General features: G+C 49.4%; 1 protein-coding gene across 5 annotated transcripts; it reads left to right on the top strand.

Annotated features, from left to right (window-relative positions):
- Ttll1 (tubulin tyrosine ligase like 1) lies at positions 1–27,503 on the top strand. Of its 5 annotated transcripts, none has more exons than XM_028788738.1 (13): positions 78–177; positions 4,740–4,787; positions 4,909–4,954; positions 5,547–5,627; positions 5,741–5,857; positions 8,870–9,078; positions 10,523–10,703; positions 11,099–11,233; positions 11,829–11,937; positions 13,959–14,102; positions 17,647–17,733; positions 20,926–21,089; positions 26,982–27,503. In XM_028788738.1, the coding sequence occupies exons 5-13, from the start codon at positions 5,745–5,747 to the stop codon at positions 27,109–27,111; spliced, it is 1,272 nt and encodes a 423-aa protein (XP_028644571.1). In that variant the 5' UTR covers positions 78–177; positions 4,740–4,787; positions 4,909–4,954; positions 5,547–5,627; positions 5,741–5,744; the 3' UTR covers positions 27,112–27,503. The 5 variants fall into 5 exon arrangements, with proteins under 5 accessions (XP_028644568.1, XP_028644571.1, XP_028644570.1 ...); XM_028788737.1 differs by having other exon boundaries at positions 4,906–4,954; XM_028788736.1 differs by having other exon boundaries at positions 4,906–4,954; positions 5,470–5,627.
- Positions 27,504–27,615: the final 112 nt, after the last annotated feature.

The raw sequence follows: 27,615 nt of genomic DNA, 5'->3' as shown, positions 1-27,615 counted from the left end.
GAGATTGCGCACGCGCGGGCGGGCGCGCCGGTGGAGGATCCGGGCGGTTTAGCTCCTGCTACCCCCAGTCCGTGTCTCCGCTGCTCAGCGTCGTTTCCTCTGCTGATCTCCTGGGACTTGCCTTGTGCCTTCCGATTGCTGTAATTGCATCGTTATCTTTCTTACGGGCTAGTCTAGGTAGGCTTTCAGTGCATCCTCAGTCTGTATTGTTTGAGGTGGCATCTGTTGTGGGGGTGTTGGGGGCGCCGCACCTGTGCGTGTAGCTCAAGGCCGCACCAATTGCTCCTCTGCAAGACTGCACCGACCCGAGATGTTGCCCTCTTTGTTAGGAGGGGGGTCTGGGAGTTGTGGTCCTCTGTGGAGCCGGGCGTGGGGAGGGGGGTTGTAGGGACTGAGTCCTTAACTGCACGCAGGAAGTATAGCCCTGCAAACCAGGTTGGAGTTGGTAAAGCAGGCTTTGTTTGGGAAACATTTAATGAACATAATACAGTGATGTCATCTGACAGCACAAAAAGAAGCCCTGCTCTGCTCTCAATGAATTGTAGATGCTGCTAGACAGCCACTTTAGGTCTTGACACGGGCAACCTACAGTGGTGTGAAGGAGGATGCAGGTCACGGATGTGCAGTAGTATATACTATTTTCTTTATTTAACTATTCTTCCTTATTTGATTTTTAATTATGTGTATATGTTTGTGTCTCAGTGCGGGGGTGTGCACTTGAGTGCAAGTGCTGGTGGACGCCAGAAGGGGGCGCATAGGAGCCCCTCGAGCTGAAGTTACATCGAGCTGGTTGTGAGTTGAGTGCTGAGAACCAAACTTAGGTCCTCTGCAAGAGCAGGACCGGCTCTTACAGCTGAGCCACCTCTCCATCCGCGTAGCTCTTATTTTCTTAGAGATAGCCTTTTCTCCCTTTTATTGAAAGCTTGTTGGAAGATACTGGGAATCCTGGTGTTGTTGGAATTTCACTGACAAGGATTTGTAAAAATGTCAAAGTGAGGGAAGCAGGGTTTTTGCTTTCTGAAGCTGGACACAGAAGAGTGATGGGACTGTGGAGAGTTCTGACCTGCTTGCTGCTCTTAGGCAGGCTGTCTTGACTCCTGTCTGGGCTGTGATCACAGCAGGCGTTGAAGTGCTTCGGAGTACTCCAACAGGCAAGTGTTCTGAGCTGCTCGTCTTCCCCCGAGTTGTATTCTGCACGTTCCTAGAAAGCCAAGTCTTTATGGGCGATTGTTGCTGGTCTTTCAACCCTATAGGGCTGGACTTCCTCTCATTCACTGATTGGCCCGAGTAGCACTTATCTGGTCCTATACAGAGGGAATTCATTTTGGAGTTCTATGGGACAGGGTTTCATGTAGCCCAGGCTGGCCTGGAACTCCCTATGTAGCTGAGGATGACCTCAAATTTCTAATCCTCCTGCCTCTGTTTCCTAAGCATTGGGCTTTCAAGACCGTGCCACCATGCAGGACTCTAATATTTTTATTATTATTAATCATTTATTTATTTTTTTATCGCTATGTGTATGTAGGCACACTTGTACTCCATATGGATGTCAGAGGGTAACGTGGACTTGGTTTTCACCTTTGTGTGCCTTCCAGGAATGAAACTCAGGTCACCAAGCTTGCGAGACACTTGCTTTGCTTAGCCATCTTGCTAACCAATTTTTTTTTTCTTGGTTGTTGTTGTTTTTGAGATAGGGTTTCTCTGTGTAGTCCTGGAGTTCACTAGGTAGACCATGGTATCCTGGAACTCATGGACATCAGCCTGTCTCTGCCTCCTCAGTGCTGGGATTAAGGCATGGCACCACTAGGCCTGGCACAATTCATCAGGTACTTACTAAGTACCAACTGTTGCTAGACACTATTTTGGGGCTGGTGATTTGGCAGGAGGTATGGCATGCTGGTAATCCTGTGCTGACATGTCTGTGTTGAGACATACATGAAGAAGACACGTGGATTTCTTTTTTTTTTAAGATTTATTTTATTTATTTCATGTATATGAGTATACTGTAGCTGTCTTCAGACACACTAGAAGTGGACATTGGATTCCATTACAGATGGTTGTGAGCCACCATGTGGTTGCTGGGAATTGAACTCAGGACCTCTGGAAGAACAGTCAGTGCTCTTAACCTCTGAGCCATCTCTCCAGCCCCCACAAGTGGATTTCATAATTGAGTATGTATGAGAATCATCTGACAGCTCCCTAGGTACTTCTCCAAAGAATCTGAGTAGAACATCATTGGTGGGTGAAGGCAAGAGCCAGTCTTACTTCCTCCTTTGTCTCTTCCCTTCTTCCCTGGCTTCCCTTTTCCCTTTTCTTTCCTTGTGCTGGGGATGATTCCCAGGGCCTCCTGTAAGCCAGGCTCTACCAATCAGCAACACCTCAGCCTCAAAAGGCCGTTTTTCTGTCTAGTTCCATGGGATGCTATGATGCTGGTAATGACTCATGGGTCAGCCACACCAAGAGTAAGAGCCAGACTAAGCCAACATACATGGTACATGCCATAGAGAGAACAGAGTAACTCCCCGTATCCATTGTTTTGCCTTGCATGATTTCAGTTCAGAATATTCTAGAAGTAAACAGTTAGTTCTTTTTAAAATAATGGGTGTTTTTGCTTATGTGTGGCTTGTGTACCAGGTGCTGGCAGTGCAAGTGGAGGCCAGAACAGGGTCAGATTCTCTGATACAAAGTTACAGTTTCTAGCCGCAATGTGCTTACAAGAGCTTCTAGTGCTCTTAACCACTGAGCCATCTCTCCATCCCCAAGAAATAAATGGTTACTAAGTTGTAAGTGGCCCATCACTGTGATTAACCTTGAGGTGCCTTGTTCTGCCTGAGTCAGTAATTCTTCTTTGTCTTGAGCTCACTCAGTGCTTTTACCCATAGGCCCCAGAGTGTAGAGTGGTAATCCTGGCTGTTTGTTTCCATAAGTGGAAATATACAAGCTTGTCACTGGTACATGGATGGGAAGAAATGCAGTTTATGTAGAATTTCAGGCATCAAGCAGGGTCTTGGAGTGCATCCTTTGTGGACAGCGGGGGACTGCTCTATAGTGTTTGTGACACTGACTGGAGATCTGAAGATAGGCTGTCAGGAAAAGCTACTCTTGGGAGTTGACATTTAAGGAGGGGCCAGATCTATGGGAAGAACACAGGCTCCAGACATTCAGTTTGGTGGATGAAGAGGGGGTTGCTGGGGGATGGAAGAGCTGGAGAGAGAAGAATAAAGGCTGATGGGAGACAGGGCTCTGAGGTGATGGCACAGGTAGGGCCAGGCTGGCCTTGCAGGTCTGGCGCAGACTACTGGTTTTACCATTGGTACTATGGCCCAGGGGCTTAGGAGCTGATGGCTTCACCTGATGTGGATGTCCAAGAACCAGCTGGGTCACACTGGGACAGCCATCAGGCCTGTATGTTTGTCCAGCAGAGCTATGGGGCTATGGAGGTTTTGTATGGACTTAGGGTCTTCTGGGACACAGCTGATACCTGATTTGTCCCCTTCAGGATCACACCCAAGCTTTGTCACAGTGTTGTATTTTTTTATTGTTTATTTTTAAAATTCATTTGTTTATGTATTTTTCAAATGTATGAATGTTCTGTCTGCATGTACACCAGCCCACCAGAAGAGGGCATCAGATCCCATTACAGATAGTTATGAGCCACCATGTGGTTGCTGGGAATTGAACTCAGGACCTCTGAAAGAGCAGTCGGTGCTCTTAATTGCTGAGCCATCTCACTGTCACGGTAAGGCAGCTTGCCCTATGTGTCTGTCATGATCTCTGGGACTGGACCATTGCAGTCAACTCTTGGCTGTACCAAGTGACTGTCATTGCTGAGCGGGTAGATTATAAGCCAGGCTGTTAATGGCCATGGGAAATCATGTTGTCCCTCTTGTGAAGGCTGTACCTAGTCACCTGGGGCAGGTGAGTGGCATATTGTCTTCTGTAAATGATCAGTAGACTGACTGGCTTAGGTTAGTCACTTCAGCCTCAGATGGCTTTATCTTGGTTAAGGTGGGTTTTTTTTGTTTTGTTTTGTTTTGTTTTTTTTAGGTTTTTTTGAGACAGGGTTTCTCTGTGTTCTCTGTGTAGCCCTGGCTGTCCTGGAACTCACTCTGTAGACCAGGCTGGCCTCGAACTCAGAAATCTGCCTGCCTCTGCCTCCCAAGTGCTGGGATTAAAGGCATTCGCTATCACTGCCTGGCTGCAAATGTTTTAAGAATTCATTTTTATTATTTGTGCATGTCTGCCTCTGTGAGTGTTTGGGAATATGTGTGTGCAGTGACCACAGAGGGTTTTTTGGTTTTTTTTGTTGTTGTTGTTGCTGTTGTTTTTGTTTGTTTGTTGATGGGGTCTCACCGTGTAGACCTGGCTGTCCTAGAATTCACTGTGTATACCAGACGAGCCTCAAACTCCTTGTGCCCCATCTGCCTCTGCCTCTTGAATACTGGGATTGAAGGCACCTGGTTGTATTTTCTTTTGAGACAGGGTTTCACTCGACTGGCTGGCCTGGACCTAACAGAGACCAGGCTAACCTCGAACTTGCATAGGATCTTCTGCCTCTGCCCTCTGTGTGTTAGGAGGACATGTGACCTACTGGCTACTCTAAAAACCTTAGGATTTAAGAGCCTGCTCTGTGCACATTTGTTAACCAAGATGCCATCCCCGGGCGTCTGTTTATCTGGTCAAGGTTTGTTCCAAAATTGTGTCACTTGTCAGTTCTGTATTGCTTGTGTTTTTGTCAGTGACACCGAGAGATTCTGAGCACTCCAGGAGCTGCAGAAGGACCTATGGTAAGTGCTAACAGTGCCATGGCAGGCGGGGGATAGAGAATGTGTGTATATGATGAGGAGGAATGCGGGTCAGTCTGAAGCTCTGGCCTCCCAAGGCTCAGGCTCCCTTTCTTCTCAGCAGGATGAGGACGGGCGTGTATGTCACATCTACAGGCACCTGGCATTCTGTGAGTGGCCATGCCCATACATAGAAAGTAAAAATAAATCTTACATCTTTTTTTTTTTTTTAAGAGCATGATTAGAACGAGATAGGTAGCTGGGTAGGGGTGGCGCACACCTTTAATCCCAGCACTTGGGAGGCAGAGGGATGTGGGTCTCTGTGAGTTCAAGACCAGCCAGGAATACAGATTGAGTTCTAGGACAGCCAAGGCTATACAGGGAGACCCTGTCCTAAAAAACCCAACCAACCAACCAAACAAAAAGAATGAGAGAGGTAAAGGGGAGGTAAGCAGACAGGCAGTGCTGGACAGGGATGAAGATGCCCGGCCAGGATGTACAAGCGATTGCAACTTTATCAGAGGCCAGTTCAGGATCCACGTCTTAGAACAACCTTCCCCACCTGCTCTAAACAGAGCCCCTTCTGTTCTTTTAGCCCTCGTGGCTCTCCTGTGGTTCCTGATACGGGTGCCATTGGATGCTCGTGGGTGACTGTTATTAACCCATTTGTCATTGGTTGACCTAGGGGCTGGACATTTATGGAGTGCTGGAGGCCTGTCTGCATGTGGAGTGTTGACCAGTATCCCCGATCCCCCATACTAGATGCCTGAAGTGTCTCTTCTTGCCCCATACACGGTGACCTCGTGATCTCTCTAGACATCGCCAGCAATTGTGGGCCACAGGGTGGGTATATGTTTACTTTGCATGGTGGCTAGGGGATCCCCTTGGTTGGGGGGGGGAGGGGGCCGTTGGTCCATGGTGACGTTTCCGAGTGTAAGGACGTGAGTCTCTTCCAGGATCATGGCAGGAAGGGTGAAGTGGGTCACTGACATCGAGAAGTCGGTGCTAATCAACAACTTCGAGAAGAGGGGCTGGATTCAAGTGACAGAAAACGAAGACTGGAATTTTTACTGGTAAGAGCACAGAGCTGCGACGCGTGTCTTCCAAATGTGTAGTCAGTTTGAGCCTGTTGAGGCATCTCCACCTTCTGTGACTCTGTGTAAATAACCTGAGCTCAGGGCTGGAGAGACGGCTCAGCGGTTAAGAGCACTGACTGCTCTGCCAGAGGTCCTGAGTTCAATTCCCAGCACCCACATGGTGGCTCACAACCATCTGTGATGGGATCCGATGCCCTCCTCTGGTGTGTCTGAACACAGCAACAGTGTTCTCATATACATAAAATAAGTCAATCTTTTTAAAGAAAAGAATAACCCAAGCCCAGTGCTTGAAACCAGTTAACTAAGGAGCCTCTGAAGGGTTGGCCAGGCCAGGGACCGGTGACAAGTCAGTCTCTAAGAGCCAGGGTGATGGAAAAAGCTTTTGGCTGGGAGCTTCCTCAGAGGTTGTCACCTACAGCTTCGTCCATCAGGACCAGGTTATTGGACTTGGCCTAAACTTCGAACCACTTCATTTAGGCCTTTTTCTGAAATGTGTTTGCTGGGTCTTCGTTTCCTCTTGGCCAACTGTCTGGCATCTGTTTCTTCCTCCTTGTCTGGCATGGCAAAAGCCCAAGTCCAGTTAGCTGGCTCTCGATGGCTCTGTCCCTCCTTATCTCATGCTTGTGAGCCAGATGTGAGCTCTCTCAGCTACTGCTCCAGCAGCATGCCTGCCTGCCTGCCTGCCTGCTGCACTGCTGTCTACCACGATGGCTGTGAGCCCCCAGTTGAATGCTTTGCTTTATGAATCACCATGATCATGGTGTTTTGTTACAGAGATAGAAAAGTGAGGCACTCAGAAAGCACTTCTTCCTCCCACTGAGCCCTGAGAGGGAGGGCTGGACTGAGCAGTGACTTGAGGTGGGACTGGCAGGTGGAGGGCACCGAGTGCCTGCCTTGTACAGGTCGGGAGTGTGTTTTGGAACTCTTTTTATTTTACCTTTTGGAAGGAAGGCGTTAGGGATCTTACTAGTTTACCCAGCCTTACGTTCAACTTCTAGGCTCATCGAGTTCCACCGTAGCCTCCAGATAGCTGAGACTGTAGGTGTGAACCACTCCACAAGGCTTTAGGGCTCCTTTAAAAGATAGGGTCTCACTATCCAGCTGCTGGAATTAAAGGCATACACCATTTTGACTGGTGTGCATGTGTATATGTGTGTGTGTATGTGTATGTATATATATACATATATTCATATGTATCTGTTCAGGTTTCCATGTGTCTCTGTGAGTGCATGTGGCAGCCAGTGATCAATATGTGGTGTCTTTCTCTATCGCTCTCCACCTTAGTTTTTGAGATAGAGTCTCTCACTGAAACTGGAGCTCACAGATTCAGCCAGACTATCTGAACTACTCTGCACACTGCAGGGACTGCTGCCTTGGTACTAGCTCACAGGTGTGCACTGCCACATCTGTGCCACATCTGGCTTTTATGTGGATGCTGAGGATGGAACCCAGGCCCTCCTAACTTTCACACGAGTGCCCACACACATCCATATGCACAAATATACAAACACACTTAAACATTTTTAAAATAAAATGAATGAAGAAGAACCCTTAATGGCTAGAGAACGTTAGATAGAAATATTCTGGGCAAAGGGAAACCCTGTCTGGGAATTTCTTACAAAGAAGCCCACACTATGGGGAGAGAGTTGGGGTCAAGTCCTATGTTATTATCTATGGAAGCTGAGCCCTGAGGTTCAGCTGTTCTTTGTGGCTGACCTTTCCCATGAGAGGACATTTTGAAAGGCCCTCCATTTTGATCTTCGTGGAGTAGGTACCCTGGACAATTATTTAGGCTCACTCTGTGGGGTGGGGCAGCTTTGAGGAAGACAGAGTCCACAGAGGGAGGCCTGTGGCAGGCTGCCTTGTTTTGCTATTCAGAGGTTTCCCTCATAGGTGCCAGCCACCCTTCTTTCCTTTGTACATCTTCTCTGTCCCTCTGTGAAGTTAGTGAGGACAGTGGCTTCACTATAGGATCAGAAGGCACCCATTTTAGGTGGGATGTGGTGGCAGGAGGCAGAGGCACAGGCACGTGTATCTCTGTCAGTCAGAGGCCAGCCTGATCTACAATGCAAGTCTAGGACAGGCAATGCTATTATATAAACTTTGTCTCAAAATACCAGAAAAAGGGGGGGGTGAGTGAGGTGAGGTGGGAAAGCACCCATTTCTAGGCTGGGCATGGAGCTCAGTGGTAGGACACTTGTCTGGAATGTACAATACCCAAGGTTCAGTCCCCACCAGTACAAAAAAACAAAAAAATAAGAATCAATCAGAGCTGGGCAGACCTAGTGGTGCACACCTTTAATCCCAGCACTTGGGAGGCAGAGGCAGGCAGATCTCTGTGAATTTGAGGCCAGCCTGGTCGACAGAGGGAGTTCTAGGACAGCGAGGGCTACACAGAGAAACCCTGTCTTGAAAAAAAACAAACAAAAAAACAAAAGATGCCAGTTGACTTAGGACCTCGAGTCACCATGTCAGTATTCATGTTCAGATGCTTTTTCTGAATTTGGGTACAAATTAATTTCCTGACATTAGCTTCTGAGAGGGTCTTCCCAACCTTGTCTGTTAGCTGTGCTAACAATCAGCCTGATGGGGTTAGGATGATGGCTCAGCCATTAAGAGCTCTTCCAGAGAACCCGGGCTGGATTCCCAGCACCCACATGGCTGCTCACAACTACCTGAAACTCCAGCTGAAGGGGTCCAGTGCTTTTTCAGACCTCAAGGCACACAACCTGTGCATCCACGAGCCTGTGACGCCAAAGCCTGTCGTCAGCCAGTGAGCAGTGAGTGGGCTTTACCTGGGACCTGATGCAAGTGTCAAGGCACAGGGTCCAAGCCATCCTGTCCTTCAGCTGGCCACAGCCCATCATCCCCGAGTGCACATTCCATGCCACAAGCCGCCGAGTACACCAGGGAGACTGGCAGGGCTGTGAACAGGCATGCGGTCAGACCCGGCTCTGAGCCCCCGTCCCCTCTGTGCCTCTGTTTCAGGATGAGTGTGCAGACCATTCGCAATGTGTTCAGCGTAGAAACCGGGTACCGGCTCTCGGATGACCAGATCGTCAACCATTTTCCCAACCACTACGAGCTCACCCGCAAGGACCTGATGGTGAAGAACATTAAGAGATACAGGAAGGAACTGGAGAAGGAAGGAAGTCCCCTGGCAGAGAAAGACGAGAATGGGAAATACCTCTATCTGGGTTGGTGCCATCCCCTGGTCCTAGGTCCTAAGTCATAGCTGGGTGTCCTGGTGAGCATTTCTATTTCTGCGATAGGAATCATGGCCAAAAGCATCCTAGGGAAGAAACGGTGTGCTTCTGCTTCCAACTCTTGGGTCACACTCCATCACCGTGGGAAGCAAGGACAGGAACTCAAGGCAGGAGCTGAACCAAAGGCCATTGACGAGTACCACTTACTGGGTCACTACTTTCTGCCTCTTGCTCAGCCTGCTTTTTTTTTTCTCCTCGAGAAAGGGTTTCTTTGTATAACCGTGGCTATCCTAGAACTCACTGTATAGACCTGGGTGGCTTCGAACTCACAGAGATCTGCCTGCCTCTGCCTTCCAAGTGCTGAGATGAAAGACACGCACCATCAGGTCAGGCTTCAGCCTGCTTTCTTGGATGATTCAAGACCACCTGCCCAGGAATGGCACCGCCCACAGTGGGCGGGGCCTTCTCATGTCAATCACTAATCAAGAAAAACGCCCTACAGATTTGCCTCCTGGCCAATCTGATAGAGGCATTTTCTTAAGATTTGTTCTTCCCAGACATATCTGGGTCAAGTTGCATATTGAGTTAATCATTTCAGGAGCTCTGAGGGATTGGTGGCTGGCCCTGCCCGGTGAGTGGGTTGGGGTAGGGTCTGTGGCCGACTGCTTTGCCTCGGATGTCTCCAGGTGGGTGGGCAGTGCTTGGTTCACACTCTTGAGTCTCTGTTACTATGGAGTTGTTGAGAGAGAAACTTAGAATGGACAAAGGTGTGCCCAATGCCACCACTCTCTTGAGCCACACTCAGGGATGGTGTGTGTCCCTGGTATGCCTAGGGATCAAAACTGGGCTGCTTGGTGGTTCAGAGTCCCGTACCAGAGCAGAATGAAAAAAGTTGGGTTTTTTTGTTTGTTTGTTTTTTGAGATTTTCTTTTTATTTTATCAGTATGGCCTTTTTGTCAGAATGTATGTCTGTGTACCACCTGTATGCAGTCCCCAGGGAGATCAGAAGAGGGCATTGGTTCACCTGGAACTGGAGTCAGATGGTGGTGAGCTACAGTGTAGGTGCTGGGACTAGAAACTGGGTCCTAAGCAAGAGGAGTCAAGTGTTCTTAATTACTGAGCCATCTTTCCAGGTCCTGGGCAGAATTTGATCACCAACTTCTCTGGCCTCAGTTTCCCCATCTGCTAAGTGGGAATGATAGCTGCCTAGCAGACAGCTTACTCAGGGTTTAGGTGATGTATGTCTGCAGAGTTCTGTGCACACAGCTCAACAGGGTCCCTTCTTAGTACACATAGAAATGGGATAGTAGGAGCCCTGTGGTATAGGTTCAGGGTTGAGGGGACAGTGTGCTGATGAGCCCTGAACCATGGTGATGTTTTCCTGCCCCCATCCCTGGTGGGCAGCCCCTTATGACAATGGGTGTCTTCACTTCAGACTTTGTCCCGGTCACCTACATGCTCCCCGCTGACTACAACCTGTTTGTGGAAGAGTTCCGGAAGAGCCCATCCAGCACCTGGATCATGAAGCCATGCGGCAAAGCCCAGGGAAAGGGTATCTTCCTCATCAACAAGCTCTCACAGATCAAAAAGTGGTCCCGGGACAGCAAGACATCCTCGTGAGTTGAGACCCCCTCCCCACCCCCTACACCCATGCATGTGAGGTTCCAGTTTGCTGCGTCCTGCCGTCCTGTAGCCCTGGTCATGGGCTGAGCAGCCCTTGCCTGCTTTTCCAGCTGTGTCCTTTTTATGTGGCACCGTAGCAGGGCTCTCTGTGACTGAAGACATATAATTAAGCAGATTTCCCCGTGGTAAGCCATGGGGGCACTGCATGCATGTGGTGGCCAGACATACATCCAGACAAAACACCATACACATTAAATAAATCAGTTAATTTAAGGAGAAAGCTAGCCATCACAGCGGCCGGCCAACCGTATCCCTCTTTCCTTGGCAAGCTGCGCCTTTAATCCCGTATCTTTTACAATCTAACTGTGACTTTCTCTGATGTGCATAGGTTCGTGTCCCAGTCCACAAAAGAAGCGTACGTGATCTCACTCTATATCAATAACCCGCTGCTCATCGGTGGGAGGAAGTTTGACCTTCGTCTGTATGTCCTGGTGTCCACCTACCGCCCGCTGCGCTGCTACATGTAAGGGTTTCGCTCTGCTTCCGTGGGGCTCACTTCGTAATGGTGTCATTAGTGACATGGGGGACTCACAGCACCTGGCTCAGGGCAGATATCAGATGGCTGGCTTCTGTTTAAGAGCAGTTGGCCTAGAAGCTACTGGAAATCTTACAAATAAGAGGACTGCTCTTTTGGACATTTGAAGGAAGTGGAGTGTGGTGTGCACACCTGTAATAACAACACTCGAGAGGTAAAAATGAGAAGGTTGAGAGTTCAAGGTTAGCCTGAGCTACATAGAAACCCAAAGCACTGGAAGTTAACATCCAATCTTCTGTTGAGTGGACTGGTGTATTTTCAGTTTTTCTTTTTATTTAAATTTATTTATTTATTTATTTATTTATTTATTTATGTTTTTTTTGAGACAGGGTTTCTCTGTGGCGCTCTGGCTGTCCTGGAACTTGCTCTGTAGACCAAACTGGCCTCACACTCAAAGATCCCCCCTGCCTCTGCCCCACCTCCCACACCCCAGTGCTGGGATTAAAGATGTGTACCCCTGGTGTCCAGCAACTGGTAAATTTTCCTTTGCATCTCCTGTGACTCAGCGTGCGTTCCCTCCCAGGTACAAGCTTGGGTTCTGCCGCTTCTGCACAGTGAAGTACACTCCAAGCACGAGTGAACTCGACAACATGTTCGTCCACCTTACCAACGTAGCCATCCAGAAGCACGGGGTGAGTGTCTCCGCTTTGTGCATCACCAAGTTGCCTGGCTTTGTGGGATTCTCTCTCGTGTATACTTGCAAGAGGGGACCAGGCTAGTTCTCTGGGAGAGCCATTCACGACCCCGTGGCCCAAGGCCTAGAAGAGACTCAGGGTAGCAGAGATGGCTGTCCTAGGTGCATTACCCAAATGCCTACTTAGGGTAGAAGGAATGCTTAGAGAAACAAGAGTCTGGGTTCAAACCCGGCTTTCTGCTTTTGTGGATAAGCCGGCTCAATGCTTTTCTTTTTTAGTAAAAGAAGGAGTCCTTGCTGAGATGGATGACACCCTGATAAACTTGTTCTCTCTGTTATTGTTGTGCTGAAATTGGCCTTAGGGCCTGGTGCATGTTGGGTAAACCCTCTGCCCCTGACCTGTACTCCTAGTTTCCTAGCCTCTTCTTGCTTTCTATTTTGAGACAGTATCTCACTAAGTTACTTGGGCAGACCCTGAACTCACGCTGTAGCCCAGCCAGGCCTTGACTTGTGATGCTCCGTGCCTTGATGTCTGAATAACTAGAGTTACAGAGTGGCACCAACAGGCCCACTTTAAATGCCTCTTTATCATTGTTGCTGTTATTATTATTTTAATGTGTATATGTTTGTCTGTGAGCATAGGTCATGTGTTTATAGGTGCCCACAGAGGCCAGAACAGGGCATCAGATTCACTGGAACTGATGTCACAGATGACTATGAGCCACCCAACATGGGTGCTGGAACCCAAACTTGGGTCCTCTGGAAGAGCAACAAGCGCTCTTAACTGCTGAGACATTTTTCCAGCCCCAAACCTATCTTAAATTGAAATTGAAAATACTGTAGGACGAAAATGTATTCAATTCACCTAACCCATCGAACATCATCGTGTTAGTGTGTGTGTGAGTTTGTGTGTGTATGTTGCCCCATAAAGCATTTTTGAATGGCAAAGCACTCCTTTTTTTGAAACCACAGTCTGACCCTTGTGTGAAAGTTTTACACTGTTCCACAGTAGAACCAGGAAAGGAACAGATACTACTCTGAGCGCTGTAAAGCTGCCCCTTCTCCTGGTGAGAGGAATCAATGTGGCCAGGGACTGGCTGTCACAGAAGCTCAGGAGCCTCTGTGCTGTGTTGGGGGAGCTCCTGTGTTCTCCCAGTGGGGTGGATCCTAGGTGCTGCAGGCCTAGTGGGACAGGCCTAGCATGCAGAGAAGCAAGAGCCAGCCTGAAGCCTGCAACTCTCGCAGACTGGTGGGATGAAATGTTTTGAGATGACTGGAAACCACGAGACGTGCTTGCCGTGCAAGGTGGCGTCTGGCCGGAAGTACTTTAACCCCTCAAAATCCTTTCTCTTTCCTGTCAGTTGTCTTTAAAATTATACATTACAGATTGACACATTTTAATATTTTGGTTGTTATTGTTAGATTTCGTTCATTTGTTTGTTTTTCTTGAGGGGGGTTGTTTATTTTGTTTTTCTTGATTTTTAGATAAAGTCTTGCCTTGGTTGTCATGCAACTTGCTGTGTAGACCAGGCTGGCCTGGAACTCATAGAGTTCTGCCTGCCTCTGCCTCCAGAGTGCTGGGATTAAAGGAGTTACTACAATGCCTGGCCTTCTTTGTTTTATACTTTTTTTTTTTTTTTTTGAGATGGAAGCTTGCTAAGTAGACCAGGCTGTCCTCCTGGCTCAAATATTAGCATACACATTTGTCTTAGTCAGGGTTACCACTCCTGTGATGAACCACCAGCACCAAAAGCATTTGCCTAGAGCGACTTCTGGGTAGAGGGGAAGTAAGGGTCCAGGTGGCACTTTACAGTGTGGGCTACTGAGTGTACATGGCTGCTTATGAGACCAGGGGGAAGTTGAACATGTGACACTGTGTGTAGTAGACGGCACAGAGGCCTCTGGGCAGGGATCCCCTGCTGCAGAATACCTACCTGTGCATACCCAGGGGGCACTTGAGGGCCAGTGGCTGGGTTCCTCCAGGCCGTGTCCTGAAGGCCATGTGCCCTCCCTCACCAGGAAGACTACAACCACATCCATGGTGGCAAGTGGACTGTCAACAACCTGCGTCTCTACCTGGAGAGCACCCGAGGTCGAGAGGTGACCAGCAAGCTGTTTGATGAAATCCACTGGATCATTGTGCAGTCTCTCAAGGCCGTGGCGGTGAGTGACCGTGGGTGGAGGCGGGGGGGGGGCGGGCCCCGGGGAGGGGGCCCTGGAAGCCCAGTGGGAGGTCCTGGGCTAGCCAGCAGTTCTCAGAAAGTGTTCCACAGTTCGGAGTGCTCCTACTCTCTCACCTCTGCCCATGCATCAGCCAGGGGCTGAGATAGTTTTAGGAAGGGATGGGGCGGGTTTCTGGGGCTACACTGTCCAGGTGGGCGTGGTCAGCCTCCGATAGGGCCGCAGACCTTGATGCCATTAACGTCAACTCCCTCGTTCTTGTTCAGTCTCCATACGATCCGACCCGTCCCGACTTCGCTTTCCCCTTCCACAACTCCTCCAAGCACCTGCCCCATCTCCCCTCTCCCCCAGATCCACCGCTCCTCTGTTTCCCTTCAGAAAAGAGCAGGCCTCCCAGGGATATCAACTGAACAGGGCATAACAAGATGCAGTAAGGTTAAGCACAAACCCTCATATCAGGGCTAGATGAGGCAACCCAGGAGGAGAAGAGTCCCAAGAGCATGTGAGCGTCAGAGATAACCCCACTCCCACTGTTAGGTGTCCTACAAAAACACCAAGGTAACAGCCATGCTGCATTTGCAGAGGATCTAGTGGAGACCCGTGCGGGTGTCTCTGTGAGCCCCTGTAAGCCCTGCTTAGTTAATTTTGTGGGGACATCATCTCTTTTTCGTTCCTTTCTTCCTGTTTTTGAGACATGGTCTCACTGGGTAGCCACAGTTGGCCTGCAGCTTGTTATATTAAACCAGGCTGACCAGGAGTGCTCTATGTAGACCAGGATGGCCTGGAGCTCACAGAAACCTGTCTGCCTCTGCCTCTCCACCATCAGTCCTCCTTAGTGGGTATGAGTGTCAGCCAACCCCAGTCGGGGAGGGGAGTCCCAGCAGCGTTCATTTCAGGCAGCTTAATATTGCTGTGTCATGGCTATTTAAGGTTAAAATAGCCTCCTTCTTTATTCCTAACCTGGTCTTTGATTTGCTCACTGGGTTGCAGTTTCTAGGCAGGTGCACCGCAAATTTTGAGCAATAGGTCAAAAATTCCTATACACATTGCTGGGCTAGCCATTCCCTGTTTTTAGGACCCTGCGGATGGTGTCTCTGGGGTGTCTTTGTTTCCCCATATAACTCACAAGAGAATGGGAGCTCTTGATCCCAGAGTTAAGAACAGAGGAAAAGGTCCCTGACCCAAACCCAGTCTCCTTGCCTCCCATCCCCTCTGCCATCAGGAAGAGGAAGGCAACCAGTCCCCTGCTGAGCTGAGGTCACTTGCAGGACCCAGAGTCCCTCAGTTCTCCCTCTGAGTGTAGAGGGATTTTAATCTAGCAATATGACTGCTCTGGCCAGGGATCACATCCAAAAACCTAGGTCTGTGTGATCCAGCTGGAATGCAGACAAGCCTTTAGCACACACCTTTAAGGTAAAATTAGTTTGTAAAAGGAAGCAGCTGTGTTTGAAAGTGACGTCTAATTGAGGGGCAGACAAAATGACGAATCAGAGAAATATTTGACAGAATGAGTCAGGGATAGGATACACCTGCTGCATCTAGGTTTTTTTGTTTTTTTCGAGACAGGGTTTCTCTGTATAGCCCTAGCTGTCCTGGAACTCACTCTGTAGATCAGGCTGGCCTCGAACTCAGAAATCCACCTGCCTCTGCCTCCCAAGTGCTGGGATTAGAGGTGTGCGCCACCACCTCCCGGCTTGCATCTAATTTAAAAAAAAAAAAAAAAAACCCCGCTACTGCTTTGCTGGGGAGCTGCTGCACTACCAGCCCCTCCCAGCTCCCTTTTGTTCCACCCAGTTTAGCTACAGGGATAGGTCACAACCAGCCCTAACCCAGCTTCCTTTTCTACTTGTTTTGCTCTGGGAGGGGGGTAGCATTACGCTACCAGCTCACTCCCAAGACCCATGAATCCTCGGATAAAAGATGCACAGACAGCTTTATAACTTTAGAACTTGCCCGCTAGGCACAGTTGCTGGGGACAGATAACTCCCTCCTGGAAAGGTGTGCCCTTACCAATTAATTATCTCCATTTCTCCTCCTGCAGTAATCTTGGTGGCTTGTTCCATCTAGTCTCTGCCAAACATGTTTGGCAACCCACCCCGTAGTGGAGGCCACAGGCCCTAGCTCTCCCCGAGGACTTACATGATTGCAGCATCCTTCCTCCTCCAAAGCATGGCAGAAACGCCTCCTCTCTCCTTCCTTCCTCTTCCTCTTGGGACCCGGAAAGTCCCACCTGTACCTTCCACCCAGGAATTGGCTCCCAGCTTACTTTATTGACAAATCAAGAACCAATTAGGGAACTAGATCTTAGTATCAGAACCTCTCCTTACGTACACCCAACTCTCACCCAGGAAAGAGAACCTATCTGAGAGACGTTCAGGGAGTGCAGCCAGGCTGAGTTTGTTCCATAGTGATTCAGTTCAGGTGAGTGCAATTGAGCTCAGTTCAGAGCAGTTCAGTTCCTGGAGTTCAGAGGCCATCATTCCAAACAAAGCAATTCAGTCAGAAGCGGAGAGAAGTCAATCTGAATCAGCCTGGGAGAGGAGTTTGAGCCAGAACAGCTGAGTTGAACCAGCCAGCCAGAGTTCAGAAAGAGCTAGAAAGAGTGAGTTTATTCAGCAGCAAACCTCTGAGATGACAATTACATCTGGTAAACAAAAGACACATTTACATCTGAGGGCCTGGCTACTGAGATGGCCCTTGACAGACCCACCCACTTATGTGGGACCTGAGGACACAAGGCCTGGGGACTCCGGATGGTGCCAGGTCACCGTGGAGAATGTAAGAGATGCAAAATTCCCAGGTCACACCCATCTTCCTCCTTGAGAAGAGCCACCTTGTGCACAGTTGCCTCACAAAAGGTCCTTTTCTCCTGGCCCTCAGCTCTGGGTGAGCCCTCTGCAGTCTGGCATCCACTCATTGACTCTCTGGGTGGTGATTCCAAGCTTTTGAAGAAGACAGGGATTTTTTTGTATGGTTTTAATTAAGTGTAGGTGTATGTGTCTGTCTGTGGGCATGCCCATGAGTACAGGTGCCCACTGAGGCTGGAAGCATTGGAACCCTGAAGCTGGAGGTTACAGGCGGTTGTGAGCTGTCCAACAGGGGTCCTCTGGATGAGCAGGAAGTGCTCTTAACAGCTAAGCCATCCATCCCTCCAACACCCAACATCAGTTACTTGTTCAACACACAGAGAAGGGTTATTGAAGGTATATTTAGGTGAATTGGAAATTACAAGGGAAATCCAGAAATGGAAAGGAAACAGGCTACTCTTCTCATTAGTTTATGATCTGGTTTGAACCTGCTTAAACAGGGCTGGGAAGCATAACAGACAGCCTGCTGGTGTGCCTCTGTGCCTGTGTGTGTGTGTGTGTGTGTGTGTGTGTGTGTGTGAGAGAGAGAGAGAGAGAGAGAGAGACAGAGACAGAGACAGAGAGACAGAGAGAGAGAGATACAGGAAGCCAGCAGTGTGGGAGGGAAGGTCCCTCTGGGCTCTGAGGGTGTGGTTTCTAACCTGTGGGTCACTCTGCAGCCAGTGATGAACAACGACAAGCACTGCTTTGAATGCTACGGCTATGACATCATCATCGACGACAAGCTGAAGCCCTGGCTGATCGAGGTAACTCACAACCCTGACACATTGGCCAGCAGTGCCACAGGGGAAGAGAGCATTCTCACTACTCTCCAGCATGCGCCAAGGCATAATTTGGAAGTGGGTCCGTCTGCCCTTTGAAGCAGAGAGGGTGTAATGGTGGCCGATCTAGAAATGATAAGACACACACCGTACAGCAGGTTTTCCTGGCCACAGCCATGGCGTTATTCCTCGGCAATGTGATCAAATACCTGACCCCCTCCCCCAAAAAAGACAAAACAAAACCAAAAAAGAAAACAAAAAACCAGCTTGAGGGAGGAAGGCTTTATTTGGTTCGAGACGACAATGCTTCATGGTGGGAAAGGCCTGTCGTGTGTGTGTGTGTGTGTGTGTGTGTGTGTGTGTGTGTGTGTGTGCGTGTGTGTGTGTGTCAGCTGCACACATCTGTTATGGCTGCAGCAGAGCGAGGCGGATACTGATACCCCACTAGCTGCTTTCTTCCTTCAGCTCAGTGTCCTAGCCCATGGGATGATGTCACCCACATGCGGGGTGGGTGGGTCTTCTCTCCTAAGTTAACTTCTCTGGAAACACCTCAAAGTTACCCTGAGGTACAGCTAGACTTTCTTGGATCCCACTAGCAGTTTAAATAATGACACAACTCCTAATGTAGTTTAAAGCTTAGGCCTTTTGCCGGGCCCATCTCCCAGCTATCGTTTAAACTTAACTGACTGTTTTCATCTGTAACCGGCCACCTGGCTAGTTCTTCACCTCCCTGCCCTGCTCCAGTTGTCTCTGTTCCCTCCCCCCACCCCCAGCTCTCTATTCTCCCCCTTCAGCTTGCCTCCCCTGCGGCACTCTCTGCCTGGAAGTTCCACCCACTTACTTCCTGCCTCAGCTATTCACCCTCTTACTTCCTGCCTCAGCTATTGGCCATCAGATCTTTACTACAACCAATCAGCAGCAAGACAACGTGGGATCCATCACTAGGTTGCCTTGAGGCAGGTGAGGAAGGGCAAACATTTACAAAGTAGAAAGCCTGATGATAGGCCGTAGAAATGACAGTACCAGAATCCCACCAGTCCTCAGATCTTTGTGCTACTGAATCAATACAGAGCCACACCTTCACACAGATTGAGAAAGGTCACCCCAACACTGAGGAGGCTCCTAGGTCTCTGCAAATCCCATTAGGTTGATGGAAATTAACTGTCATGGCCTTTTTAGAGAGGTGGGCATTGGTACCCTTGTTTGAGGCCGTGGACAAGGAACCTCTGGCCCCTCAACAAGCCGAGGATGAGAGATGGCCTGAGCATGCAAGAACTTCCGTGGTGTTGTTCCATGCTGTGTTGGAGGCATCCAGGTCAGGCCCTTCCTTCAGTCACACAAGCCAGGAAGCCTAGGATTCTTGTAAGAGCACAGAGTAGAACATGGGCTCCTGCAGGGGAGGTCAGAGAGAGCCTCAGTGTGGGGTCCATGGTAATCGGCTTATCAAGGGGGGGGTAGAACTGAGGGAGATGTAATATTTCCCTCCTAACACCCTCCCTCTCTTCCTTTTTTTCTTTTGAGAACTGGTCTTGAACTCATGATCCTCCTCCTGCATCAGCCTCCCAGGGCACCAGGGTTAGAGGTGGTGGCTTCCTACATCTTAAACACAGTAATGTTAATGGAAGCTACACTTTCCCTGATGAACTAAGATCCTAATTGTATCTATTATCTCTCCCTCTCCTTCTCCTTCTCCCTCTCCCTCCCCCTCCCTCTCCTTCTCCCTTTCCCTCTCCCTCCCCTCCCCCTCTCCTTCTCCCTCTCCCTCTCCCTTTCCCTCTCCTTCCCCCCTCCACACACATACAGATTTGATTTATTTGTAATTGTGTGTGTGTGTGTGTGTGAGTGTTTGTGGGGGGTGATGTGCACATGAGTGCAGTGCCTGCAGAGGCCAGAAGAGGGCATCAGATCTCTCGGGAGCTGGAGTCAGTAGGCAATTGTGATTCTGTCTCTAGATATTATTTACAGTTCACCTAAGAACCAATAGAAACAGACCACACAACACTTCTGTCCTACTGTACTTCTCTGTTGTTGTGATAAAACATTGATCAAAAGCAACTTGGGAGGAGGTTGGAGAGATGGCTCAGTGGTTAAAAGCGCTGGCTGCTCTTCCAAAGGACCTGGGTTCAATTCCCAGCACCCACATGGTGGCTCACAACCATCTGTAGCGGGATCCGATGCCCGCTTCTTTCGTGCAGGCACACATGCAATCTTTAAAAAAAATACCCATATATAAAACATAAATAAAACTTTATAAAAACAAAAGCACACAACTTTGGGGAGGAAAGGATTTGCTTGGCTTTCAGGTCCGTCATCCAGAGACGCCAAGGCAGGAACTGGAGCAGAGACCATGGAGAAATCCTGCTGGTTGGCTTGCTCAGCTATCTTTCTTATACAGCCCAGACCCACCTCCCAGGGATTACACCACCCACCATGTGCTGGGCTCTTCTATATAAATAAGCAATGAAGAAAAGACTTCTTGGGCCCAACAAGATGGCTCAGTGGATATTAAGGCACTTGCTGCCAAGCCTGACAGCCCGAGTTTGATTTCCAGGACCCACATGGTGGAAGTGGAGCACGAATTCCCACAGGTTTTCCACTGACCTCCACGTGTGCACTATAACACGTTGTGTGCCCACACGAATACACACATATCACACACAAAAATAAATAAATGTATAGGGGGCTGGAAAGGTGGCTCAGTGGTTAAGAGCACTGACTGCTCTTCCAGAGGTCCTGAGTTTAATTCCCAGCACCCACATGGTGGCTCACAACCATCTGTAATGGGATCTGATGCCCTCTTCTGGTGTGTCTGAAGACAGTGACAATGTACTAATATACATAAATAAATATTAATAATAAATAAATAAATATTTATAATTTAAAAATAAATGTTTAATAAACTAATAAATAAATGTATAAAGAAAAGAATATGCCTCACAGACATGCCCACAGGCCAGTCTGACCTAAGCGGTTCTCAGGCAGCTCTAGGGTTTCATCCCGTTGACAACTACCAGTGACAGCTTCATACACAAGGTGCCTGGCAGGTGTGAGATGATGACACCTTGTTAACTGATGACAAGCGCCTGGAGCATGTGACCCACGCTGGCTCAGCTCCGGTGTCTCTCACTCCACAGGAGGAAGCGCCACAGCAAAGGACATATGTTTTTCTTCTTGTAGGTTAATGCGTCCCCATCTCTTACCTCCAGCACTGCCAACGATCGAATCCTTAAGTACAACCTGATTAACGACACCCTCAACATTGCGGTCCCCAACGGCGAGATTCCAGACTGCAAATGGAACAAGTCTCCCCCCAAGGAAGTGCTTGGCAACTATGAGATCCTGTAAGTCTGCGAGTGGCTCCCCAGAGGTCCTGCGTTCTAGACTGAGGTGCCCTTCGGATGTCAGCGAGCTGGGGCTCACTTTCCTTAGGCCGTGTGTCAGTCTGTTGATGTTGGGAGGGATAGCTGTCGAGGAGACAGAAGAGTGGTTTGAGTCTGTTCCACATAGTCAGTACTTACTTGCCAAGTGCTGGACAGGGAGTGACTCTCACTGCTTGTCACCTATGCAAGCTGCTGAGGTGCCAGGAGCAGGCTGCACACAGTGTGGGGCTCATACCCTAAATCTACCTCTGTAGCTCTGTGGGCCACAGTACAGTCTGAACACCTCAGGAAGCCGGTAAGGAAAGAGTGATTCCCAGGGCTCACCTCTCAGGGCTTCCTGTGCTAAGATCTGTGGCTGTGCTGTAGACACTCTGGCCCATTTCCTTACCCTGTACCTCATGAGCTGAGTACTAGGTTGGCTCTGTCTTATAGACGGGAAACAAATGGACCTGTTGTGAGCGCAAGCACATGCGTGGGGCAGGGGTGTAAATAAAGTAACGGTGATCAGGAAGACAATGGTTGACAGAAGTATAGTCATTCATACCTTGTGAAGTGAGGTGGCCAATTAAAAGATTGGCCTAAGAAGCAGGTGAATCTCTGTGAGTTGGAGGCCTCCCTGGTCTACAGAGCTTGTTCCAGGACAGCCCAGAGCTATACAGAGAAACCCTGTCTCCTGTCTCAGAGCCCCTCCCCCCCCCAAAAAAAAAATCCTCAAAGATTGGCCTAGTGCTGTGTATACTATGGGCCAGGAGGTTGGGTGAGAAAAACAAGTTGCAAGAAAGGGTACTTTTATCCGATCCCTAAGACAGACCACGACCTCCACTGCCCCTGTGTGCACATAAGCATCTTTTGTTTGTTTGGGTTTGGTTTTTGAGACAAAGTCTTATTATGTAGATCACGCTGGCCCTTGAACTCCCAGAAATCCACCTGCCTCTGCCTTTCCAGTGCAGGGATTAAAGGTGTGCACCATTGTCTCTTGGTCTTACATATAAGCATTTAATTTAAAAAGTTTAAAGACGAGGAGACGTTTATTGAAGTGCACCACCAGTGGGGCCTGCACTCTGGAGCCCCTCCCACCTCTCTGTGTACACTTCCAGGAGCTGCGGTGGAGGGGCTGGAGGGGCGCAGGGAAGGCTCAGAAGTGACATCGTGGGCAGAGCTCCTGGAGAGCTCAGGGCCTTAGAGGGTGGTAGCTGTGAGCCCACAAAGTAACCAGTCAGTGACTGACTATGCTCTGGAGGTTGGCAGCCTGGGGTGGGGATGACAACGGAATCGGAAGGGAGTAGAGGTGGGAGCTGGCAAGGAAGGCAAGAGAAGAAGTGGGCGCCAGTCCTGGGAAGGCAGGTGTACTCTGATGGGGGATCCAGGGCAGGTGGACTCACTGAGATGCCTGAGAATAAAGCCTAGTGCAAGACACTGTGCAGGGTGTGGGCACTGACCAGAGCCAGATTGGGCCTTGGTATTATATGGGCACTAACATGGATGAATGTCAAGGTCATCAGAGGTCAGAAGAGTGGCCAGGGCCCGGGAATCAAGGGCTAGACCCTGGAAGACTAGGGTTGATATACAAGCAGGGGTCAGAGAGGCCTCTGCTGACTTGGCTTACAGGGGCAGAGAGGGTCTAGAAAGGCCTTTCCAGACCCGTGGATCTGAGAGAGGAAACGGTCCACATGCCACGGGGCTCCAGGGAGAGCCAGGTTTCTCATACGCGGGAGGTGAAGGAGAAAGCCAAGGGCTAGGAAAGCACACAGGGGTCTCTGGGGATGAGCGGGGAGTTCCAGACTGCACAGTGGACAGCTGTGTCCTGTCCAGAGCCGCTCGGGTTGACAGTGTGGGATATAAGGGCAATACAAGAGGTGGCTCCTGTCAGTGCCATGGAAGCCGTGGGGTCAGTTCTGAGGCTGTGGAGGAAGGCCCACGTGAGATTCAAGAACCACGAGAGTCTTCGTGGGTCCCTCTTTAGTCCAGCAGGATATAGCAAGGAGGCTGGCCCACTGGGAGCTTATGAGGCCCTGTTCGCAGAACAGGCAGAATGCTCATCTCCAGGTTAAGAAGCAGAGGCCAGAGGCTCACCTCTAGCTCCGAGCTGCCTCTCACACCCTTCTAGGCAAGAGAGGCTTTGGTTTGGAGCTGGCCCTTGGAAGCTCTTTCCTATGTGTCTCCTTGCCTCTCATGCTCCAGGTTGGGTCCCAGCAGCAGCAATTCCCATGTGTGGGGCTTACCTCCGTAGTGTGCAGTCCTGTGGCTGTACACAGCCAGGAATACTGCATCTCGTCCATACTTAGAGCATCCTTCAGAGTACGCCAGTATGGAGAGAAAGGAACTGACAAGAATACCACTCTTGTGCCCAGGGTCACACACTGCCTCACATTGTCCTTGAGGCCTTGGTGTCGAGATCACTAGCCTCGTTCATCCTGGCTCTACTCTAACATTACCAGAAAACACTCTTGACGTTTTTGAAAACAAAACAAAACAAAAAGCTGTTCAGAACTCGGTGCCTAGATCCCACCTGTCAGACCCCAGAAGGGAAGCTGTTCCAACCAGAAAGGCCCTCGGGGGCCCTTTCAGCTGTTTACAATAGCTCCTTAACAAGCAAGCCACTCCCCAAGAATTGAACAGCCCATTGCCAGCTGTCTGCTACATACTCCACTTTGTTTTCAAGCTGAACAGTGTCTCACAGGTGTGTGTGTGTGTGTGTGTGTGTGTGTGTGTGTGTGTTCCTCTTTCCCGTTCATCCAGATCCTGCCCCTCCCCACCTTGAGCCAGTACCAGGGCAACCCTGAGACTGACAGGCAGGGTGACTCCACCCTCAGTCTGTGCTGCAGACACAGTACAAGTCAGAGTGCGACAGCATATGGATGGCCCATGGAGCCAAAGTTGCCCCCTAGCAGAACCTTTGGTCCTTGAGGGAGCTCTCTGCACAGCTTTCTTGTATTGGAGGGACGAGCTACAAACACATCTCCATGGTGAGGCTAATGCTGAGGCATGTCTGTGTGGTGACACAGTTGTGACAGTCCATGCCAGTGCTGAGCATGTTCTCAGCCAAGAGGAGAGCTGCCAACACTTTAACCCTGCCACTCCCTGTGCATCAGTCCGCAGGCACCATTCAGAGAATGTTCACCCACCAGAGGTGGCCCTAATGCAGATCCCACACTACCCACAGAGTCTGGCTCTGGACCAGAAGCTCTGAAGAGAGGGACATTCAGCTTCTGAGGCAGAGCAAAGCATCCTGGTACCTGTTTGCTTGATGCAAATGTCTGCATATAACTCAGGCAAAATAGCAGCAAACAAACACCTAAGAAGCCCGGGCTGTCCTGGAACTTGTTCTGTAGACCAGGCTGGCCTCTAACTTAGAGATCCGCCTGCCTCTGCCTCCCAAGTGCGGGATTAAAGGTGTGTGCCACCATGCCTGGCTAGAAAACACTTTAAGATGACCAGAAAGAAACCAGACATAATAGTGAATACCTTTAATCTCAGCATTTTGGAGGTAGAAGCAGGCAGATCTCTGTGAGTTCAAGGCCAGCCTAGTCTACCCAGCAAGTTTCATGACAGGCAGGGCTGTCAGAAGAAGGGCTGGCAAGATGGCTCAGGAGGTAAGGCACTTGCTGCCGACTTTGACAACCTAAGTTTAATATCTGGGACGTACATGATAGATGAAAAGATCTGACTTCCACAGCCTGCCTTCTGACCTCTATACCTTGGCACATGTGTGCCCTCAATCAATCAATTGATCAATGTAATAAAAAAAATTAAAGGCCAGTGCTGGGGGGCCAGCTCCAACAGGGTCAGGTACTGAGGTGGGACACAGCATCAGACAATGGCCAAAGATTGATGACCTCTTCCTTTAACTCTCTCTTACTGTTCTGGGAACCAGAAACTGATGGCTTCTAGTATTTCACAGAGAAAGGAAAAAGAAGGAAGGAAGTCAGGCACTGCCCTCTTACACATGTATATACCCCCCTCACATACACAAACACATACACACACACATGCACACACACACACACACAGACTGGTCCCAACCACCTGTTTCACCAATTTCACAAGTGCACATGCATTCTTACATCCATACACATATACCTACACATGTATATGTGTACATACATGTAGACAGACAGACACCTATGCATCTGGTGGATGGAGCAGAGCCCCAACAGCCACACTTTATTTTTTTCTCTCAGCCTTTTTATATCTTCTTAGACAAAAGTTCTTATGAAATTACTCCACAGATAAAATGTGACCCAGAAGGGGAGTTACAGAAGGACGTCAATAGCAAGTTAAAAGCAATGCTTCGTTCTGTAAGCACATTATGAGTTCAAAGCAAAGTTTCACATGGCCTGGCTTTATCATAGTACATAGTTGTGGCATCACCCCGACCTAGAACGAATGTTTTTCCTTGATTATAAATCTGCTCCAGGCCTATTTCTCTTCTTAGTGCAATTTATAAAGCTCATTGTATTCCATAGTATGCAGCCTTTACTTACTATCCTAAGAAAAGGGGGCACATTTCTACTTTAATCTTCCTGGCAAAGCAACTGAAACCACCTCCTAAAACTTTCTTCCTGACATTAATCATGAATCCTATAAAGTCATTAATTCATCTCAACAGCATTAACTCATAAAAGTCTATTTTCATGTTGATCTGAAATTTGCCCAGGAGGGTGGGTTGTCACCCAGGAAGTAATCACACCAGGCTCTAGGAGGTCTCCCGGGGACCACTCACACCAAGCCACATAAACTGGGACGATGGCAATGACAAACATGAGAAAGCACATCGGTAGCAAGAAGCAATCCTGGGACGAAGTCTCTGGGGCCGTGCCTCACCCGAGCACACGCATGGCAGCCAAGCAGGATGGTGGGCCGTCTCCAGGGAGCTCACTTGCCCACTGCAGCTCTTCCTGCATGGCATCTGCCAGGCCAACATGATGGCTCAGCAAGTAAAGGTGACTGCCCCCAAGCCCAATGGCCTAAAAGTTCTATTCCCAGAACCCACATGGTAGAAGGAGAAAGCTGACCCCTGCAAGTTGTTCTTTGACCTCCATATAATGAATGAACCTCTCCCCAGTAAAGTAATAAACTGAGGTTCAAATTTAAGTGTCCAGAAAGGAACTTCTCACAGCTTGGCCGCAGGGTGAAGCCTTGGATCAGGAATCAGGAGGCCCAGTGTTAACCCTGTCTCTGCATACCCAAACCTGGAGCCAGAGAGTGGTAGGAAGCCATGGTGAGGAGAGCCAGATCCCTTTGCAGGCTCTATTCTGGGTAGCAAAAGCTGAAGGACACCAGGACTGTATCTGGTTCTTCAGACGTGAGGTCCAAGTTATTCCTCGGCAACGCGTAAGGCTGAGTACAGGCGTAAGCTGGAAACAGGCCTGAGGAGGACAATGGCAGAGCAAGTGGCATCCATCGTGGGTGATGGAGGAGTCCCTGCTCCACCCAGGCCCCTTCCTGCAGTCCGCTAATACCCGGTTCCCTGTCTGAAACGGTATTAGGCCCTACCCCTCAGGGTATGTGAAATATTTGCAGGCAAGAAATGTCTCCCTGACCAACCTGGGCAGTCTGACTAGTTTGTCATTCACTGCTCCCCTGAGGCCGGTGCCAAATTCTGCCCGGAGCCTGTTAAAATGGCATCTGTCTAGGATGGATGGACTGTCTACAGTGGCAGTTTAGCTGGGTTTCTCTCACAGGCTCTGTGGCCTTGTGTGACATATAGGCTGGAGAGAGATATGGGTGCCAGGATCTGGAGCTAGGTGACTCTTTCTAGTAACATGTTTGTTCTGCAGCAGCCCAGTGGCCACTGTGTTGCTGCTGCCCCTGAACAAGACCTCCTAGTGATTCTCCCGTGATCTATTTCAGGTATGACGAGGAGCTGGCCCAGGGTGATGGAGCTGAACGAGAGCTTAGAAACCGCCCAGGCCAGCCAGTGGGGCCCAGAGCAGGCCGCTCAAGAGACTCAGGAAGAAATGTCCTCACGACCTGGAAGTGAGCAGCAGTGACAAGAAGGACCCCAGCTTGGACCTTCCCACAGTTGCTCCACCCAGATCCTGCTAAACACATGTTTTGGACTTTCCTTTTTCTAGAGTGCTTTCCTGAGCAAACCTTGTAAATAAAGACTCAATGCAAGGTGGAAGAGTCCATGTCACCAGGGCTACGCACTCACGCGTGTGTGTGCACAGACACACTCGCACAAGCTCATGAAAAGGACAGCTTCAGTGTGTGATGGAACTTCCTTTTGTAAAGATTTATTTTATTATTTTTTGAGATAGGTAGCCCTGACTAGCTTGGATCTTGCCATGTAGACCAGGCTGGCCTAGAACTCACAGAGATCTACCTGCCTCTGCCTCCCAAGTGCTGGGATTAAAGGCATGTGCCACCACATCTAACTTTATCTTACTATTTATTTGTGTGTGTGTGTGTGTGTGTGTGTCTGTGTCTGTGTCTGTGTCTGTGTCCATGTGTGTGACCCAAGGAAATCAGGAGGGGGCAGCAG

The sequence above is a fragment of the Grammomys surdaster genome, unplaced genomic scaffold (assembly GCF_004785775.1).
Source record: "Grammomys surdaster isolate TR1022 unplaced genomic scaffold, NIH_TR_1.0 125767, whole genome shotgun sequence".
In the NCBI taxonomy this organism is placed as follows: Eukaryota; Metazoa; Chordata; class Mammalia; order Rodentia; family Muridae; genus Grammomys; species Grammomys surdaster.
Note: the sequence above shows the minus strand (reverse complement) of the source record. Positions and strands in the feature narration are given on the sequence as shown.